We start from the raw sequence: 15514 nt of genomic DNA on the forward strand, positions 1-15514 counted from the left end.
CCCAGCTTTAACATTTGGTATCTAGCCCAATGTTTTAGCATGGGTTGGAGATGGTTTGGGGGAGGGGGGAATTTAGCATTTAACCCACCATTGTAGGTGGTCTTAGTAAACTATGAACTTTTGTTTTGTGGTATTTCTTTTGTATTTATATAAGATATTACTTTTTTGGCAAATATAACATATAAACTAGATAAAAGATATTATTATTTCTGCAAACATTATATACTAATTATTTTGTTGGTTAATATGGAGCATAAACCTGCAGGAACTGACGGACTCTTACCATGAGAAATTAGCAGATGTCTCCCGCGATACAATGTCCTTACTCAACCAAGCCTGCCTTTTAGATCCTTATTGTGGTGGAACTGCTAGAGGTAAAATAATAATTTAAAATTTGTTAATTATTATTACCAAAAAATACAAATGAATTTTGACATTTTTCTTTTGTAAATAAAAATTGTGACTTATATTTAATTTACTTTGTAATTGTAGTGTGGGTCCTGTAAAGAGATCAGCCACCATCCTGCAAGTATAGTAGTTCATTCAATTAGTTCATTGCGAATGAAGTTGGGTTCCGATGAAGCAGTCAATGGTTTAATCAGTAGCTGGATTGGCTTAGCAAGTGTTTTGTAAAAACATGAAACCTCTTAGTTTGGAACGTTGAATTTCTTGAGGACTGGTATCAGAATTTCTTTTTGAAACTTGTATCGGAAAATTTCGGAAAAATAAAGTAAAGCAATAATACAATTTCCGTAGAGATGATGTAATTATGTTTCTGGTAAATCAGTGGAATCACTGAATAAAAGTCAATGGCATCAAAATTTACAAGTGAAATGCTTAATTTCAAACCCAAATAGAACAATCTGCAAAACATTCTACCAATGATCTCCATCATTAAGCGAGGCAGAGAAGCCAAACAGATCACTTCTTACACCAGCCAAGCACATCTCCTAATGAATGGAAAGTAATGAAATAGGAAGCAGAACATATCCTAATGAAATCGGATGCTAGAAACGAGAAAGTAACGTTTGTTACCTTTCAGAAACATATATGAAAGAGCTTTTCTTTGTTTGGCACTATGAATATCCTCCCTAAGCATGACACCACCAGCGTCTACCGGCCAAAAATGTATCATATCAGAACAAGGGCATATTTAGGCTGCATAAAATCATATTAAAACAACACAGCACAAGGAAGAGATGTTTAGTTCAACCAAAGAAGGAAGACTGATGAACCAATTACCAGGTCTATACGACAATTCCACACATTCAACCAGCAAATCCACAATTCCCATGGTATATGTGGAATCACTGCAATTAGGATTGAAATCTTTGACAGCCATTAAAAGAGCTTTGATCTGCACAGAGGGAACATAAAAATCATAATGCGAGAATAATTTTAAAACGATAACAAGAAAAGCATGGATCACGCCATGATTTGAAAATAATACATACTGAAACATTCAGCATAGCTTGTGTAGTCGTCATTGGCTAGTTTATGTTGCTGATAAATAGTAAAACTATCTGCTTATCCAACATTAGAGGGTCTATGTGCTGTATGCATGGTTAGTTGAGCAGTCGTACTTGGTATATTTAGGATTTAACCATCGACAATGCAGTGCACGCATATAATATATTACTATACCAGATGATGTTTACGAATATATTTTGCTGTGCTCCTGTTGTCATTGACCAAGAGGGAAGGCAATACATGTAATGTATCCACCTGCATAACAAGCATATGAAGCTTAATGCTGTGCAGCAGAGCCAGGCCCAACTTATATCGAGAGAAGACTGTCAAAGAGCCATTCGCAACCATCTGAAAGAGCAACTGAAGAGAATCATCCTCAATCAAACTTTGTGCTGCCAAAGCATGATTTGACAGTGCTTTCATAGTATGCACAGCACTCCCCTGTACCCGCATAATTATAGGTTAAAAACAAAAGGAAAGTTAAAAACATACCATGAACCAATAACATAACAAATACAACAGCACAATAATGTACAAGCAGAGACTAAGTTTGGTATGAAAAAATTGCCACTCACTACTACCGGCTGTTTTTGTGGTATTACTTTTGTATTTATAGATGTTTTAAAAAAAATAAAAAATAAAAACAGATATTACTGTTTTTGTAAATATAACATGCTAATTTGATAGAAGATATTACTATTTTTTTGCAAATATAACATACTAATTATTTTGTTGGTTAATATGCAGCATAGACTTGCAATTTCCGACGGAACATTGTATTGGGGAAGTCATAATGTTTCTACTCGCCCAAGATTGCCGTTTAGATCGTTTTTGTGGTGGATTTGTTAAAGATAAAAATCATAATTTAAAATTTGTTAATTATCTCTACCAAAGAAAATATAATACAATTGTTAATTTTTTCTTTTGTAATAAAAGTTGTTACGTATATTTAATTTACTTTGTAATTGTAGGGTGGGTACTGCAGAGAGATCAGGCACCATCCTGTCAATATGTTAACTTCTATGACGAATGCAGATGAGTTATGAATGCACCTCAATGTTTTGTCCGATTGCAACCATATGTAGCTGGATTGGCTTAGTAAGTATTTTGGTAGCTCACGAAATGTCGAATCGTAAATTCAGACCTCGAAGAATTTAAGTTCATCTATATTCTGTTTATTTATGCATTTTAAATTATTATTCTTTAATTTAAACCTAAAATAAAAAGAATTCTTGTCGGATGAGTAAACGGGTGTGCATAACTTGTTTCTGAACAAAAATTTACTCTCGAAAATACTATTGTAAAGTTAAAAATAATTCGGAAAATCGTGGAGATGTCATGTGAATTTTTTAAAGAGTAAATTGTAATAATGGTCCCTCAACGTTAATCAAATTGGAGCAATAGTTCTTCAACTAAAAATCCATTACCATTGGTCCCTCAACTTATCAAAATGTAGAGCTATAATCATTTTTATCAATTTCATCAAAATTTTGTCAAAATAAGTTATGTTGGAATAACCATTTATATAATTAGGGTCCCTCAACTCATCAAAGTGTGTAATTATGGTCATTTTCGTCAACTACGTCAAAAATTTTGTCACAACGAGTTATATTGGAATGACCATTGCTACAATTGGGTTAAAATTAATGGATCATTTCTCCAGTTGAATTAAAGTTGAGGGATCAATGATAATGGATTTTTAGTTAAGAGATCATATCTACACATTTTGATGAGTTGAATGACTAATGATAATAAAATTTTAATTGAGGAACCATTGCTTCAATTGAATTAAAATTAAAAGACTATAACTACAATTTCCTCTTTTTTAAGACGTAAAAATTGTAAAAAAGAAGCCAAGCCCAACCGAACTGGGTGAAGCCCAACGCTATAAATAAAAGGAACCGGAACCTCCGCCACCAATTAACGGAATCGATTCCGATCATCAAATCCCTAAAATTCCTTATGGAGCGTGATCGATCTGCAATCTCAGAGAGAGAGAATGAGAATCTGGCGTCGGCGTCGGCGTCAGCGTCGGCGTCGGCGTCAGCGTCGGCGTCAGCGTCAGCTTCAGGGTCAAAGTTAAGGGCAGACGCGAAACCATACATACGGGGGTCGAACATCGGGTTTTCGTCGGAGGTACCTCTTCCTGCGACTCTGTGCACTTTACCGGTTTGTGACGGTGCGAGGATGCCAGCACCGGTGTTCGTACCCTTTCCGGATTCTCCTATAGAAGAAGTAGCTCCTGGAGGACATACGCCAGTGCTTCTCCCCCCAGGTGTTTGATTCGGACCCAATCTCTCTCTATTTTTTTTTTATTTAATTTTTTTACACTAATACTGTTGCTAAACATATAAACTTTGAATACCATTTTGATTTGACAATCAAATGGTTTAGCATTGGGAACTGTAAACTGACATGAATCGAACTGAAATCGATGTTAACTCGGTTTTAGTTATAAATTTAAGCCGAACCGAACTGTTGATATTTTCTGATTTCCTTTGAGGGTAAAACTGCAGCAAATTGCATCGTAGCCACCCCTAATTGGATTCCAGCATATATTAAGTAAACAGTTATATACCCATAACCTTATATTTGTTTAAACGGTTATCCATAACCAGAACCGTAACCATCAATTTTAAATGAGCAGATCCGTGTATATTTTGCCCAGACGTATTCACAATTCACGTGCTAATATTACCGATTGTTGTACCGTGAATTCTTACTAGGACTTCTTGTTTGGTTTTTCAAGGTTTAGTATGCAACTTATGTCTCAGTTTTGAATCCTTCTTAAACGAAAATCATTATGCAATCGAAAACATTCTGTTTCTATTGATTCTAAAACTGTCGCAACAGATGAAAACTCAGCGCGGGCTTTTGTAAAGAATTTCATTTCGGTCCAATTGTCCAAGGTATCTGAGGAAGTTGATGAAAGTTTAGTTGATTATGTCAATGCATTTGACCCTTCTAAAGTTGCTGCTCAAGTGGAGGCTGTGCTATTTGAACGGTGGGGTTTCTTTGATTTGTCGAAACCAGTGAGTAGAAACTATTCGGTGGTTTTAAGTCGCCTGAGCAACGATGGTATCAAAGATTTCCGCAGACGCATTCTTCTTGGAGAGATCTCGCCACAGACATTGTTCAACATGTCCTTAGATGAACTGTGGCAGAAGTACCTGCCCCCAAACAGAATGGGCGCAATGGTTTGGGAGTTTTGACAGCAGCAGGAGGATCAGTGCAAGGATGTTATATAGGTGTGTGAATATATATACATATATAAAATATGTGTGTGTGAGTGCGAAATTTGGCAAGACTGACTTGTTTTAGCAGAACTTAAGATTTAGATGTTGTTAGTGCTTTTCTTTATTCATTTGAACCTGGTCTATATCTTGTTTTATGTGGCAAAATGTTATTTTCTCTCAAGACATTAGTCCATGACACCTCGCATGAGAATTCGTTGCAACAGCATACCTCCGTGCACTAGGTTGGTTTTGTAATCTTTAGGCGTATCTCAAGCATATCTTATATACTTAACCACCATCATTAGAGCAAAGGATCATTGGACTTTCGAAATAAATACCAAATTTTACAAAATTCTACGGACTTGAAAATTACCAGATATGGATCTAGAAAGAAAATGGGTTATGTTTTGGAGAAAATCTAGTATACAACGGTCTCTACTATTAATCGCACTGAGATTGTTTCATAATATGGCTGGTAGGAACATCACGTGCCAAGGCGTTTGCGCGCAGTTTGCGCGCAGTCCCCTTCTTCAAAAGTAGACAGAGACTGGAATTCATCCGGACAATGTCCACACATCAGATCGACTTAATCATACTAGTTTCTTCATCAAGAACACCAAATTCTACTTCATGCCTTAACATACTCTCAACTTACCACTTCACGTAGCCGTCTCTAAGATTTCGGGGGGCCTTTGGGTACTCAAGTCCTCTCACACTTTCAAGCTGGGTTCGTTTACTTATTCCAGCGAAGTTTTCTGAATGCACGGATAAACAACCGCATCCGTAATAATGTCACCTCTTACTTAACCTCTATATAAACTCAGGATCCAACATTTGCGTTCCGCACCAATTGATTTGTGACGCCTCTGTTCTTTCGTCAATCAGCTCGGCCAAAGAACTGTGGAGATAAATCGGCGGCCAGCTAGGTCGTTTTGAGAATTGAAAGAGGAAATTAAATTTCAAAAGGTCACTGTGAAAAGTGAAGGCAGAGCTAATAGCTCTTCCTTCAGTTGACTATTTATTGCATGTCACCAGCACTTCAAATTTTCCAAACTATCACTTGAACGGGTGGTGACCTTTCTATCGCTTTACAAACATTTATTTGACGGGTGATAACACTAACATCTATTTGACTGATGATAACACTAACATCTATTTGACGGGTGATAACACTAAAACTATGTCGTTGAAAAAAGTTTCTCCGGTTCTGTACTAGGCATTTGGCATTTTAGCCTCTTTCATTTCTTTGTAGAGATGGTGGTGTCATGCTTAGGGAGGATATTCATAGTGCCCATTTTTCTACCCCTTTAGTGTAGATAATATTATTTGTTAAAAAAAACAAAATTCAAGTTTGTGTACTATTCATTATACCAACCTTAAATTGGAGCCGAAGGGTGTAAACTCAAAAACATGACACCCAAAGCAAAGGCCCAAACCTAAAAAGTTTTGGTTTAGACCCAAATCAAAATCCGGGTTCAAATTTTGCTGAGCCAAATCTTGACAGGGCCTCACTTTTTCTTAAAAAAATAAAGTGGCTGAAAATAAAAGTGAATGGCCGACAGTTGAGCCCAACGTGGCAGGAACCTCAGCTGTCCAACGGTAAGCCTGAAAAAATGAAGGCCTTTCAATTTGGGGTGTGATATCCACACATCTCATTTTACTTTTCACACATCTTTTTAATTTTCAGCCGTCGGATCGAATGAATTGAAGAAGATCAACTGACATAAATGATCAAGAGATGTGTGAGAAGTAAAATGGGGTGTGTGGATAGCACACCCCTTCGATTTTTAGGGCTGTTGGTTATCAACGGTCCAGATCAAACACTTGTTTTTGTCAAATCCAAAGGTGTTAAAAAAATAAAATAAAATAAAATAAAAAAGATCCTGCGACTTAAATTTAAATCATGCGGTCAAAACAACAAAATAATTATTTTTTTCTAAACAAATTCTCTTTAAAAAAAAAAATTATCCCAAACTCTATAAATACTCATTCATTTGTTCATTCATTTACACAAAATCAATTTATTCCCCATATTATTTTCATATCCTTCCTTCTCCCTCCATTTATTTTGAAGATATTTAGGACAAAATGCAAGAGGTCCAAGTTAGAAGAAAAAAGAAGCTGAAGCTTTGTTGGCTTGGTGTTGCGATTTCTCAAATGAAAATTTATTGTTCCTAGGTGATTGTTTAGGTAGTTTTGATTGGTGAATATTGAAGTTTGGTTGGTGTGTATTGAAGTTGGTTGGTTGGTGAGTGTATTGAAATTTGGTTGGTGTATGTTGAAGTTTGGTTGGTTATTGTTGTATTGAAGTTTGGTTGATTAGTGTGTATATTGAAGTTTAGTTGGTGCATGTATTGAAGTTTGATCGGTTAGTTTGTATATTGAAGTTTGATTGGTTGGTGTGTGTATTAAAATTTGAACGGCTTAGCTTGGATCAACTCCTTTAGACTCGGCTTGAAACCAAATATTTCCCTCCCAAAACCACCACCATCACCACCACTCACCAACTCGCAAACTCCACGAGCTTAGCTAGCTCTAGCTATAAGCCCTTTCCGTACGGTCACGCAGCTCTATAAAACCTATTCCTCAGTCTCCCACTCTCTTTCACTCCATTTAAGTTTAACAACTCTCCCTCTCTCTCTAAAAACCCCAAACCCCATCATTCTTTCCGAACTCGATTGCACTTTGTGGGTTTTTATGTTTGTATTCTATCAACAGTTTTGCATATAAGCTCTTTTCTATGCTTTTTATCTCCCCAATTAGGAGCACAAAGGTTCTTCACCCACAAATCTCTCTGTGCAGGTTCTTCATGCCATGATCACAAAAGCATTAATATTGCTTACCACTGGGGAAATTTTATTTGTGTTGGTATTGATTTAAAGCTACGTGATGCCTAGATTAGAAAAGTGACTATAGTCTTACTTACAACAAGTTCTATCAAATAAGTCGATATATTATAATGTCTAGAATAAGAGTGTCGTGGGAGGACATGTGCCAATGGTTAGCATTAGTGCTAACTAAAACTCCTAAGTTTTTATTTCTTTTTCTAAATTTTTTTTTTATAAATATATATTGATTTTCAATTAGATGGTGATAATTTTTAATTATATCATAGCAGTTGCAAATGGTGGAGCTAGCGGCCAATCTAGCCTATCGGTATGGTAGTACCTCAGGCACGGTGGGCAACCTTGTTATGGGATGCAACATTACATTCTCATATAATTTGAGTGATCACATATACATCACATGACAGGGGCTAGTGTTATGGCTCTTGGGAAGAGAAATAGTAAGTATCAAGATATAGTTTTTTTCTGTTAGTGAACTATAAATTGTGGTTTGTGTTATTGCTTTTGTATTTATTTTTTTTTTTACAGTTTAAGATAAATTTAAGGAAGTGCAAGAAATGATTGGACCATGTAGCCGTTCATACCTGGGCCAGTTGAAAAACTTATTTTACCGTTTTGACCATTTGATATTTAATTGTTTTCTTTTACTGTTTTTTTCTTTTTATAAGCATGGTCATTTCAGTTGTTTTATAGATTTAAGGAGAGGCAGTTTTTATTTCATCCTCTTGCATTATATGCACATAAAATATATTATTATTTTCAAATATAACATACTAATTATTTTGTTGGTTATTATGCACTATAAATCTCTATAATCACGGGGATTAGAACATTCCTTCCACACCAATATGTTCTTATTCACCCAAACTTGCCTTCTAGATAGTTTTAGTGGTGGAATTGTTAGAGGTAAAAATTATAATTTAATTATATTTACAAAAAGCTAAAATAAAATTATGACTTTTTTTTTGTCAATAAAAGTTGTTGACTTGTAAGTCACCATTTTTATTGACAAAAAGAGTCATAGTTTTATTTTTTTGGTAATTATAATTAACAAAAAATTATAATTTTTACCTCTAACAACTTTACCATTAAAATTATCTAACAGGTAGGTTTAGGTGAGTAAGCAAATTGTGTCATGGAAGGCATGTCCTTATCCCCGTGTTTTTAGTATATCAGATAATGCATATTTATGCTGCATAATAACCAACAAAATAATTAGTATATTATATTTGCAAAAATAGTAATATCTTGTATCTATTTATAAAGCAAGAACATGAAATAACTCTGTTTAATGTTTTAAAACCCTGGAATACCATGCTTATAAAAAAAACATAGCCAAAAAAAAAAAAATCAAGTATAAAATGTAAAAAAAAAAATAAAAAAAAAAAAAAAAAAACTCATTCGACCTATGAACGGGCAAAATAGTCCAATCATTTAGTCTCTCATAAATTTATCTCAAAAACCGTAAAAAAGATAAATACAAAACAAAGTTCACTACCAAAGCAAAATTCTTATTACTTACTATCATTCTCCTGTCCCAAGAGCCATTGAACAAGCGTCTGTCGTAAGTCATATATCTGCAATCACCACATTATGCTGAAGGCATTACCATACTATACTGATAGGCTATATCAGTTGTTAATTCCACCGTATGCAACTCCTTTGATATTATTGAAAACTTTCACAATTCAATTGAAAATCAATATATATATTGAGGAAAAGAAATATGAACTTGGAGGTTTCATTCACCACTTATACTATCCATATGCATTGGCACATATCCTCCCATGACATGCTCAATCCAACCATTTTAATGTATATGTTCCAACTTATTTGACAGACACGTTTTCAGTTTAGGCATTTTTTAGTTTTGAATTAACTCCAACACAAATAAAATTTTTCCCAATGGTAACCAATATTAATGGTTCGATCACCAACAACCTGCACCACAGGGAGGGAATGAGAGATTTCGGGAATGTTGTAATATCTCATTAATGTTGTTTTATTTTTTTTTTCGTTATACTCTTTTTCATTCAGGGTTTTCTGTGTCGATTGCTGAGTAAACCACAGTTTTAAAAGATTAAATACTGCTCTGCAATGTTGAACAACAATGAGCCACAGTCAAACAAGTAAATTTTCCAGTTTTAGTTAGGTCTAATAATTAATCCATTTATGTGAAGGCTGGTATTAACCACAAATTGAAATTGGTATGGGTTGCTTTCAATGGAAATTATGAAAATTTAAAAAGAAAATTTAGAAAACGTCAAACACTGATTCAGACAAAATATAAGAGTTATTTTCTATATTTAACCGATATGTCGGAAATACCGACGAAATCTGTCAATTTTAGCCAAAACTCAAGAGTTTTTTCAATATGAAACATCACCCCTTCCGTATCTCTCTCAAATTTTTTCTATATTTTCACGGAATATCACCGTATTGAAAAATTTTCAAACACTGTGTACAACTGAAAACACAAGCCAAGCACACAATTGGTTTATGAGGAATTGGACTCTTGAGTTGAGAATACGTGAGGAACACCAGGACGAGATTATTTTTATTTTTATTTTTTTGTTCATTTGGAGAAATTTTACTTGTGGAGTGCTTACAAAATTGAGGGGCCAAACCAAAGCAAAGTGCTGCTTCGTAAGTAGGCCGCTAGTATTACTGATGGGCCCAATTTATGTACCCAGAAGAAGAGGAAACGATCCGGCCCGGCCCACTTCACGGGCACAATTTTCTTACAAGTGAACCCACGGGGAAAGGTCAAAATATCTGCAAAGGGGCCGTAAATATTACGCTGACAAATTAGAGGGCCAGGATTGAACAATTTAAACAAGGCATCAGAGTTGAACGGCTGAGATCGAGAGTTCTCGAAAATTACTGTCCAAAATTACCATCTGGTCCTTTTACGTTTCCAAGGACAAGTTAAAATCTCATATGCTCTCTCAGTAAATGGTCAGAAGAAGTAGCAGAGCTCTGAAGAGTGAAAGAGAAGAAAGAGGGAGATGGGGAAGAGAGGAGCTGCTTCAAGGAAAGAAGAAATGGCGCAGGCTCAGCCTCACACGGTGAAATTTCTCTCTCCTATCATTTTTTTACAGTAAAGATTGAAGCTTTTTGCTTTTTTATTTTTTACTTTTGCAAAACCCACATGCTAGATTTTAATTTCACGTTGAATATTCTATGTGTTTTTTTTTAATTTTTGATATCTTGGTTAATGGGTTAACTGTCTCTTCTTGTTCCTTTTTGGGAGATGCAGAGCTCAGATGTACTTTTAGAATAACTGAAAACGTTTTTGATGAAAATATTTTTGGAACTAATAGCTTCTTCCAAAAAGCATGTAAAGTGCTTTTAGATCTTAAAGCGTTTTCACTTATTTTAAAAACACATCCGAACGAGCTAGCAGTTTATGTGTCCTGTGGTTGATTTTCTATTTGTTTTATAATTATGTTGCCTGTTAGGGGTCAAGGTTTGATTTTTAATTGATTTTTTGTTTAGGGTTTGTGATTAAGGTCAGAGATGTGTTGGTTTATTGCCTTTTAGTGCTGAAAGTATTATTTTGTTGATTTTTAGTGAAATTTTAGTGGAATTTCTTGTTTTAATTTGTTCCGAGTGTTGATGTTTTCTCTGCAAAAATTCTAGTTTAATTGCTTAATTATGGTTTAATTTCCTAATACGTGATCCTGGTATTGAAGTTAAAGCCTAAGGCAACAAATGCATCATCTGAAACTGAGGAACCGCAATCTGAGGGACCAAATCCTGCTCCTGAGAGAGTGGAACAGCACCCCGAAAACGCTAGCCCGAAAACTAACTCAAACCTTAGGATGCAAGAAAAATCTGCCAAACCATCACATTCAAGAAAGAGAGTCAAGCAGTACAATGCCGTTGTTAGGCGTTCTCTGCGCATTCGTAACAGTGTTACGCCTGTTGAAAATGGGGACATAGAGCCTGTGTACGAAACTGTTAGTGAGAGTGAGACGGAAGATGAGCAGCCTCTTTTGGAGGAACCCCCTGTGAATGGGACAAACTTGGAGGAAGGACAGACCTCGGGCGAGAAAAGCATGGAAGAAAAAATGGACTATCTTCTACAACTCTTGGAAAAAATGAACTCAAAGGTAATCACCTCGCCGTGGAATAAGATTTTGTTACTTACTGATATGTATTTATAATTAATTTATGTTCCTTATTTAGAATGTTCTTTTTGTGAAATAGGAAAATAAGAGAAGCTCTGGATTTTCTGAAAGCCCAGAGAAGAGATACAAAAGCTTGTACATCGACTCTCAGAAGAAGGTTATTTCCGTTTGTCGTCATGAACTATCTATCTTATTGTCTAGAAATATGACATTTCGCCCTCGTGTGCAGATTGAAGCCTTGACAAATGAGAACCATGAGCTTACTTCGAAGTTGGAAGTTGTTCATGCCAAACTTGAAGGGGTAAGACTATTTTTCCTACCTTGAGACCGTAGTTTATAACAGGTTTATAACAGTATTCAGAGGATTAAAAGGGAAAAACAAAAAAAAAAAAAATCCCAAAAGAAGATGATAGTTTTGCTGCTTTTGCATGTAATCTTGGATTTTTTTGGAGTACTTTGAACTCTAGTCCTTGTTTCCGTTAAATATGCGGAGCAATGTGCAATTATGATGTTTACTTTGTTTGGTTGTAGTTTGAGAAAGGGACTAATGCATTTTCTGAAGTGATGGAGAAAATGAAGGACGTGATTTTGGTTTCAACTTTATCGAAAGCTACCGAAACATTTATGAATTTCTCATCTCAAGCAGCACGTGATGCACTTTCTCCTCAGGATTCTGCTCAAGATCGCAAGTTTGCATCTAAGAACAAGAGAAAGAAGCAGTCTTAATGGTTTAAACAGTGGCTGGATTGGCTTAGCAAGTATTTTGTGAAGTGTGAAACCGGTTAGTTTGGAAACCCGTAGGCAGTAGCTTTAACATTGAAAGCTTAAGTTCGGTTGGTTGTTAATATTTAGTACTTGGTTGCCCGAATGATGTATGGTTCCTTGCTTGAATGTTGAATCGCAACTTTTGTGGTCTTTAATGAAGAATTTAAGTTCATCTATTCTCTGATTTTGATATGTTTCCTTGTTGAGAACTGGTATCGGAATTTCTTTTTTGAAACTTACATGGGAAACGAAGTTCGGAAAAACAAAGTAGAGCAATAATTTTCATTGATACTTATGTTTCTGGTGAAGTTCGGAAAATCACAGAATAAAAGTCAATGGCATCAAAATTTACATCTGCAATAGTTAATTTCGAACCCGAACAAAACAATCTTCGAAACCATTCCCTAATGATCCCCACGAGAACACTCATCATCAAGCGAGGCAGAGAAGCCAAAAAGATTACTTCTTGGTGTCTGAGAAACTTCATTATCAGCAGCAGCATCACCATCTTCACCAGTTGCCTCGTCTGCTGTCGGTCGTGGAGGAGACGAGAAGTCTAGGCACAACCCTTGTACAACTTGTTCATATGAAGCAGAGAGATCCTGGGAGGTAAGCTGGTGATACTCCACAAGCTGGTGGAGGCATTGATTTTCCCTAACCAGGTTTGAATTTTCATTTGCTAGTCTTGACTTCTCATATAGCAGTGCCTCCAACTGAAGCCTCACCAGATCATCTTCCTCAGGCCTCAACCCTTTATTCATCCCGTCTCGGAGCCTCCGATTCTCCTCCTCCAGCAGAGCACAGCGTTCTTGCATAAAGCATAAATCCGATCTTATCGACTTGAGTTCCCGGGCAAACGAAGCTGCTTTTGTTGCCATTGAAATTGCAAGCTGTGGAAAGATAAGCACACAATTAGGATATAGCAATCAACTCAGAACCATCAAGGATTTGACACTGAACAAAAGAGAGAAACCTACATTTTTGGCTTTCTTCAGCTTCCCGTCTTTCGGGCCTTCGTGCTCATTTTCTTTCTTGGATTCATCTCCTTGTTCCTCTGAGCAATGACTATCGTTGAATTTCCTCTTCAATCCTACATGGGAATCTTCTGCACCCTGCTGTTCTTCCGATTCCTTCTCTTTACTCTTCGCCTCCGAGTTGCTCAGATGGCTATGGAATATCTCTGTCAACGTGGGTGGCTTAGCTAGATCGTTGGCTCCCTATATATACACAGCAAACAAAGTAGTCCCATAAGCTGAAATCCCACCTCGGTTGTGACTAATTTCTACAGTTCAGGCAATCAAAAAGCAAATTTCAAATTTCAAACATTACTATTTAGGGTTCTTCCACTATACCAACACCAAAAAATACCATCATTGTGGCACATTGAGCGGTGTACAACACCGTCTGATCGGTCTCATACACCACATGGGTCATTTCTAAGCGTCCGCACTTAATACATGTTCGTACCCTAGAAAAATCGCCAATTTAAGCTCTTTCAATTCAGATCTGATATACATATATTTTACTGTGACAAAATTTGTAAAAAGTTCAAATCTTTAGCTGCAGACGGGATCGAACTTTACCTGAAGAGCATTATCCAGAGTGTTGGAGAGCTGAGACAAAGTGTAAGCTATGGAATCGAACCCTCTCATCAAAAGCAACGAGTCCTCCTTCCTCGCTCTCGCAGGTTTTGTTTCTCCGCCATTATTTTCCTACAAAAAAAAATAGTAAAAACCTTCAAATCCACAACCACAGCAGAAACCCCAATTGAACAATAAAAAAAATTTACAGTAAAACCAAGAACTCACCGTTTGAATTGGCAGAGACGGTTCGGCATTTGGTGGGTTCTGAGCAATTGGGATTTTGGAGTTTCGATCGTCGAGAAGCGCATCGATCCGGCTGCGGAGAGAGCTCCAGAAGCGCTTGTCGGAGGAGGGGCTGAAAACCGGAGAAGAAGAAGCCACGAGTGACTGCTTGCTGAGGTGGGCAGGGGATGGCGTGTCCACTGAAGCTGCCATTTTTTGGGAGAGAAGAGAGGAGATGGGAGCAACGGCTAGTTTTTTGGGTTTTGTTGGAGCTTGAGATAATGTGGGATATTTAATTGGTTTATTTAGTTTGGTATATATAGAGGAGCCGAATGGCAACGTTACAAAAATAGTTAATCAATCAAATTATTATTGATCTCAAGATCCTTCAACTCAAAGTGGATCTGAACCACAGCTTTCCCCTTCTTTCCTATCTCTTCACTAACAAAGTTGGTTGCCTTTTTTGAGGTGTGGGGTGTGGAGAAGAATGATTGTGTGTGACAGTAATATCAGCGACCGTTATTTATATTTTTTCTTTAAAAAAAAAATTAGCTCACTTATAAGTGAGAGTTCTTAGGTTCGATTCTCATCAAAAACGAATTTGAACAACATTATTGCTAGTTTATTATGAGACTTAATTCACTTCTCTGTCCCTTTAGAGTAAATAATATCCATTGTTAAAAAAAGAAATGGAGATTAGCTGGTGATTTTGCCACGACAGTTCACTCTTTCAAGGATAGGAAAGATTAACAAATGTATTTCAGCCTCTTCCTGACCACCATCGTGGAATTCAATATCAAGAATCGAACCAAGATGGCACGTGTAGAATATTGGCCTGAAATTTGTCACCCACTACCGAACCATCCCCTGATGAATAATAACATTAATATTATGTGGATTCATTTTAAATTTATAATTACTCGTGAGATTGTAATTGTTACAGTTATAGTCCAAACATGTTATAATTAATATGAGTAAATTCATGAATGAATTGATCGATCTATTTTAAAACCAATCATTGTGTTTTAAGATCATTAGCTTAACACAATTCAAATGTCGCATCTCATTTAATGTCGTTTGTCGATATAACACTAGTAATACTATACCTTAAAGTTTGGAACTCATTGCACAAACGCGTAATATAATTTGAGTGAATTTATAGATAATCGTGAGTTGTAGATGATTTGTTCAGATCATATGTCAGCTTTATCTCTTTAAATATCTTTTGTCAATTCAGCAATCATTAATATCTTCTCTAA

At 36.1% G+C, this 15514-nt stretch overlaps 3 protein-coding genes across 4 annotated transcripts; 2 read left to right on the forward strand and 1 right to left on the reverse strand.

Annotated features, from left to right (window-relative positions):
• Window positions 1-3350: 3350 nt before the first annotated feature.
• Window positions 3351-4861, forward strand: LOC137743555 (uncharacterized). The gene is made up of 2 exons (XM_068483471.1): window positions 3351-3745; window positions 4324-4861. The coding sequence occupies exons 1-2, from the start codon at window positions 3433-3435 to the stop codon at window positions 4680-4682; spliced, it is 672 nt and encodes a 223-aa protein (XP_068339572.1). The 5' UTR covers window positions 3351-3432; the 3' UTR covers window positions 4683-4861.
• Window positions 4862-8547: 3686 nt separating this feature from the next.
• On the forward strand, window positions 8548-12628 carry LOC137742596 (uncharacterized). Of its 2 annotated transcripts, XM_068482506.1 has the most exons (5): window positions 8548-10620; window positions 11248-11667; window positions 11765-11842; window positions 11915-11986; window positions 12217-12628. In XM_068482506.1, exons 1-5 carry the CDS (start codon window positions 10561-10563, stop codon window positions 12409-12411), a joined length of 825 nt encoding a protein of 274 aa, XP_068338607.1. In that variant the 5' UTR covers window positions 8548-10560; the 3' UTR covers window positions 12412-12628. The 2 variants fall into 2 exon arrangements, with proteins under 2 accessions (XP_068338607.1, XP_068338606.1); XM_068482505.1 differs by having other exon boundaries at window positions 11765-11986.
• A 90-nt stretch (window positions 12629-12718) lies between these two features.
• Window positions 12719-14528, reverse strand: LOC137742595 (uncharacterized). Its single transcript, XM_068482504.1, has 4 exons — window positions 14259-14528; window positions 14034-14162; window positions 13428-13667; window positions 12719-13340 (listed from the first exon to the last, which is right to left on the reverse strand). Exons 1-4 carry the CDS (start codon window positions 14466-14468, stop codon window positions 12855-12857), a joined length of 1065 nt encoding a protein of 354 aa, XP_068338605.1. The 5' UTR covers window positions 14469-14528; the 3' UTR covers window positions 12719-12854.
• Window positions 14529-15514: the final 986 nt, after the last annotated feature.

Source organism: Pyrus communis, chromosome 8, assembly GCF_963583255.1.
Source record: "Pyrus communis chromosome 8, drPyrComm1.1, whole genome shotgun sequence".
Classification (NCBI taxonomy): domain Eukaryota; kingdom Viridiplantae; phylum Streptophyta; class Magnoliopsida; order Rosales; family Rosaceae; genus Pyrus; species Pyrus communis.

Bases quoted from the DNA above. Each gene is read 5' to 3' on its own strand.
- LOC137743555 (XM_068483471.1), top strand. From the start codon at position 3,433: ATGGAGCGTGATCGATCTGCAATCTCAGAGAGAGAGAATGAGAATCTG. The intron at 3,746-4,323 runs GTGTTTGATTCG...CTGTCGCAACAG, and splicing joins GCCAGTGCTTCTCCCCCCAG to ATGAAAACTCAGCGCGGGCT.
- LOC137742596 (XM_068482505.1), top strand. From the start codon at position 10,561: ATGGGGAAGAGAGGAGCTGCTTCAAGGAAAGAAGAAATGGCGCAGGCT. The intron at 11,668-11,764 runs GTAATCACCTCG...TTTGTGAAATAG, and splicing joins TGGAAAAAATGAACTCAAAG to GAAAATAAGAGAAGCTCTGG. The intron at 11,987-12,216 runs GTAAGACTATTT...GTTTGGTTGTAG, and splicing joins TTCATGCCAAACTTGAAGGG to TTTGAGAAAGGGACTAATGC.
- LOC137742595 (XM_068482504.1), bottom strand. From the start codon at position 14,468: ATGGCAGCTTCAGTGGACACGCCATCCCCTGCCCACCTCAGCAAGCAG. The intron at 14,163-14,258 runs GTGAGTTCTTGG...TTTTTTTTGTAG, and splicing joins CGTCTCTGCCAATTCAAACG to GAAAATAATGGCGGAGAAAC. The intron at 13,668-14,033 runs GTAAAGTTCGAT...GTGTATATATAG, and splicing joins CTCTGGATAATGCTCTTCAG to GGAGCCAACGATCTAGCTAA.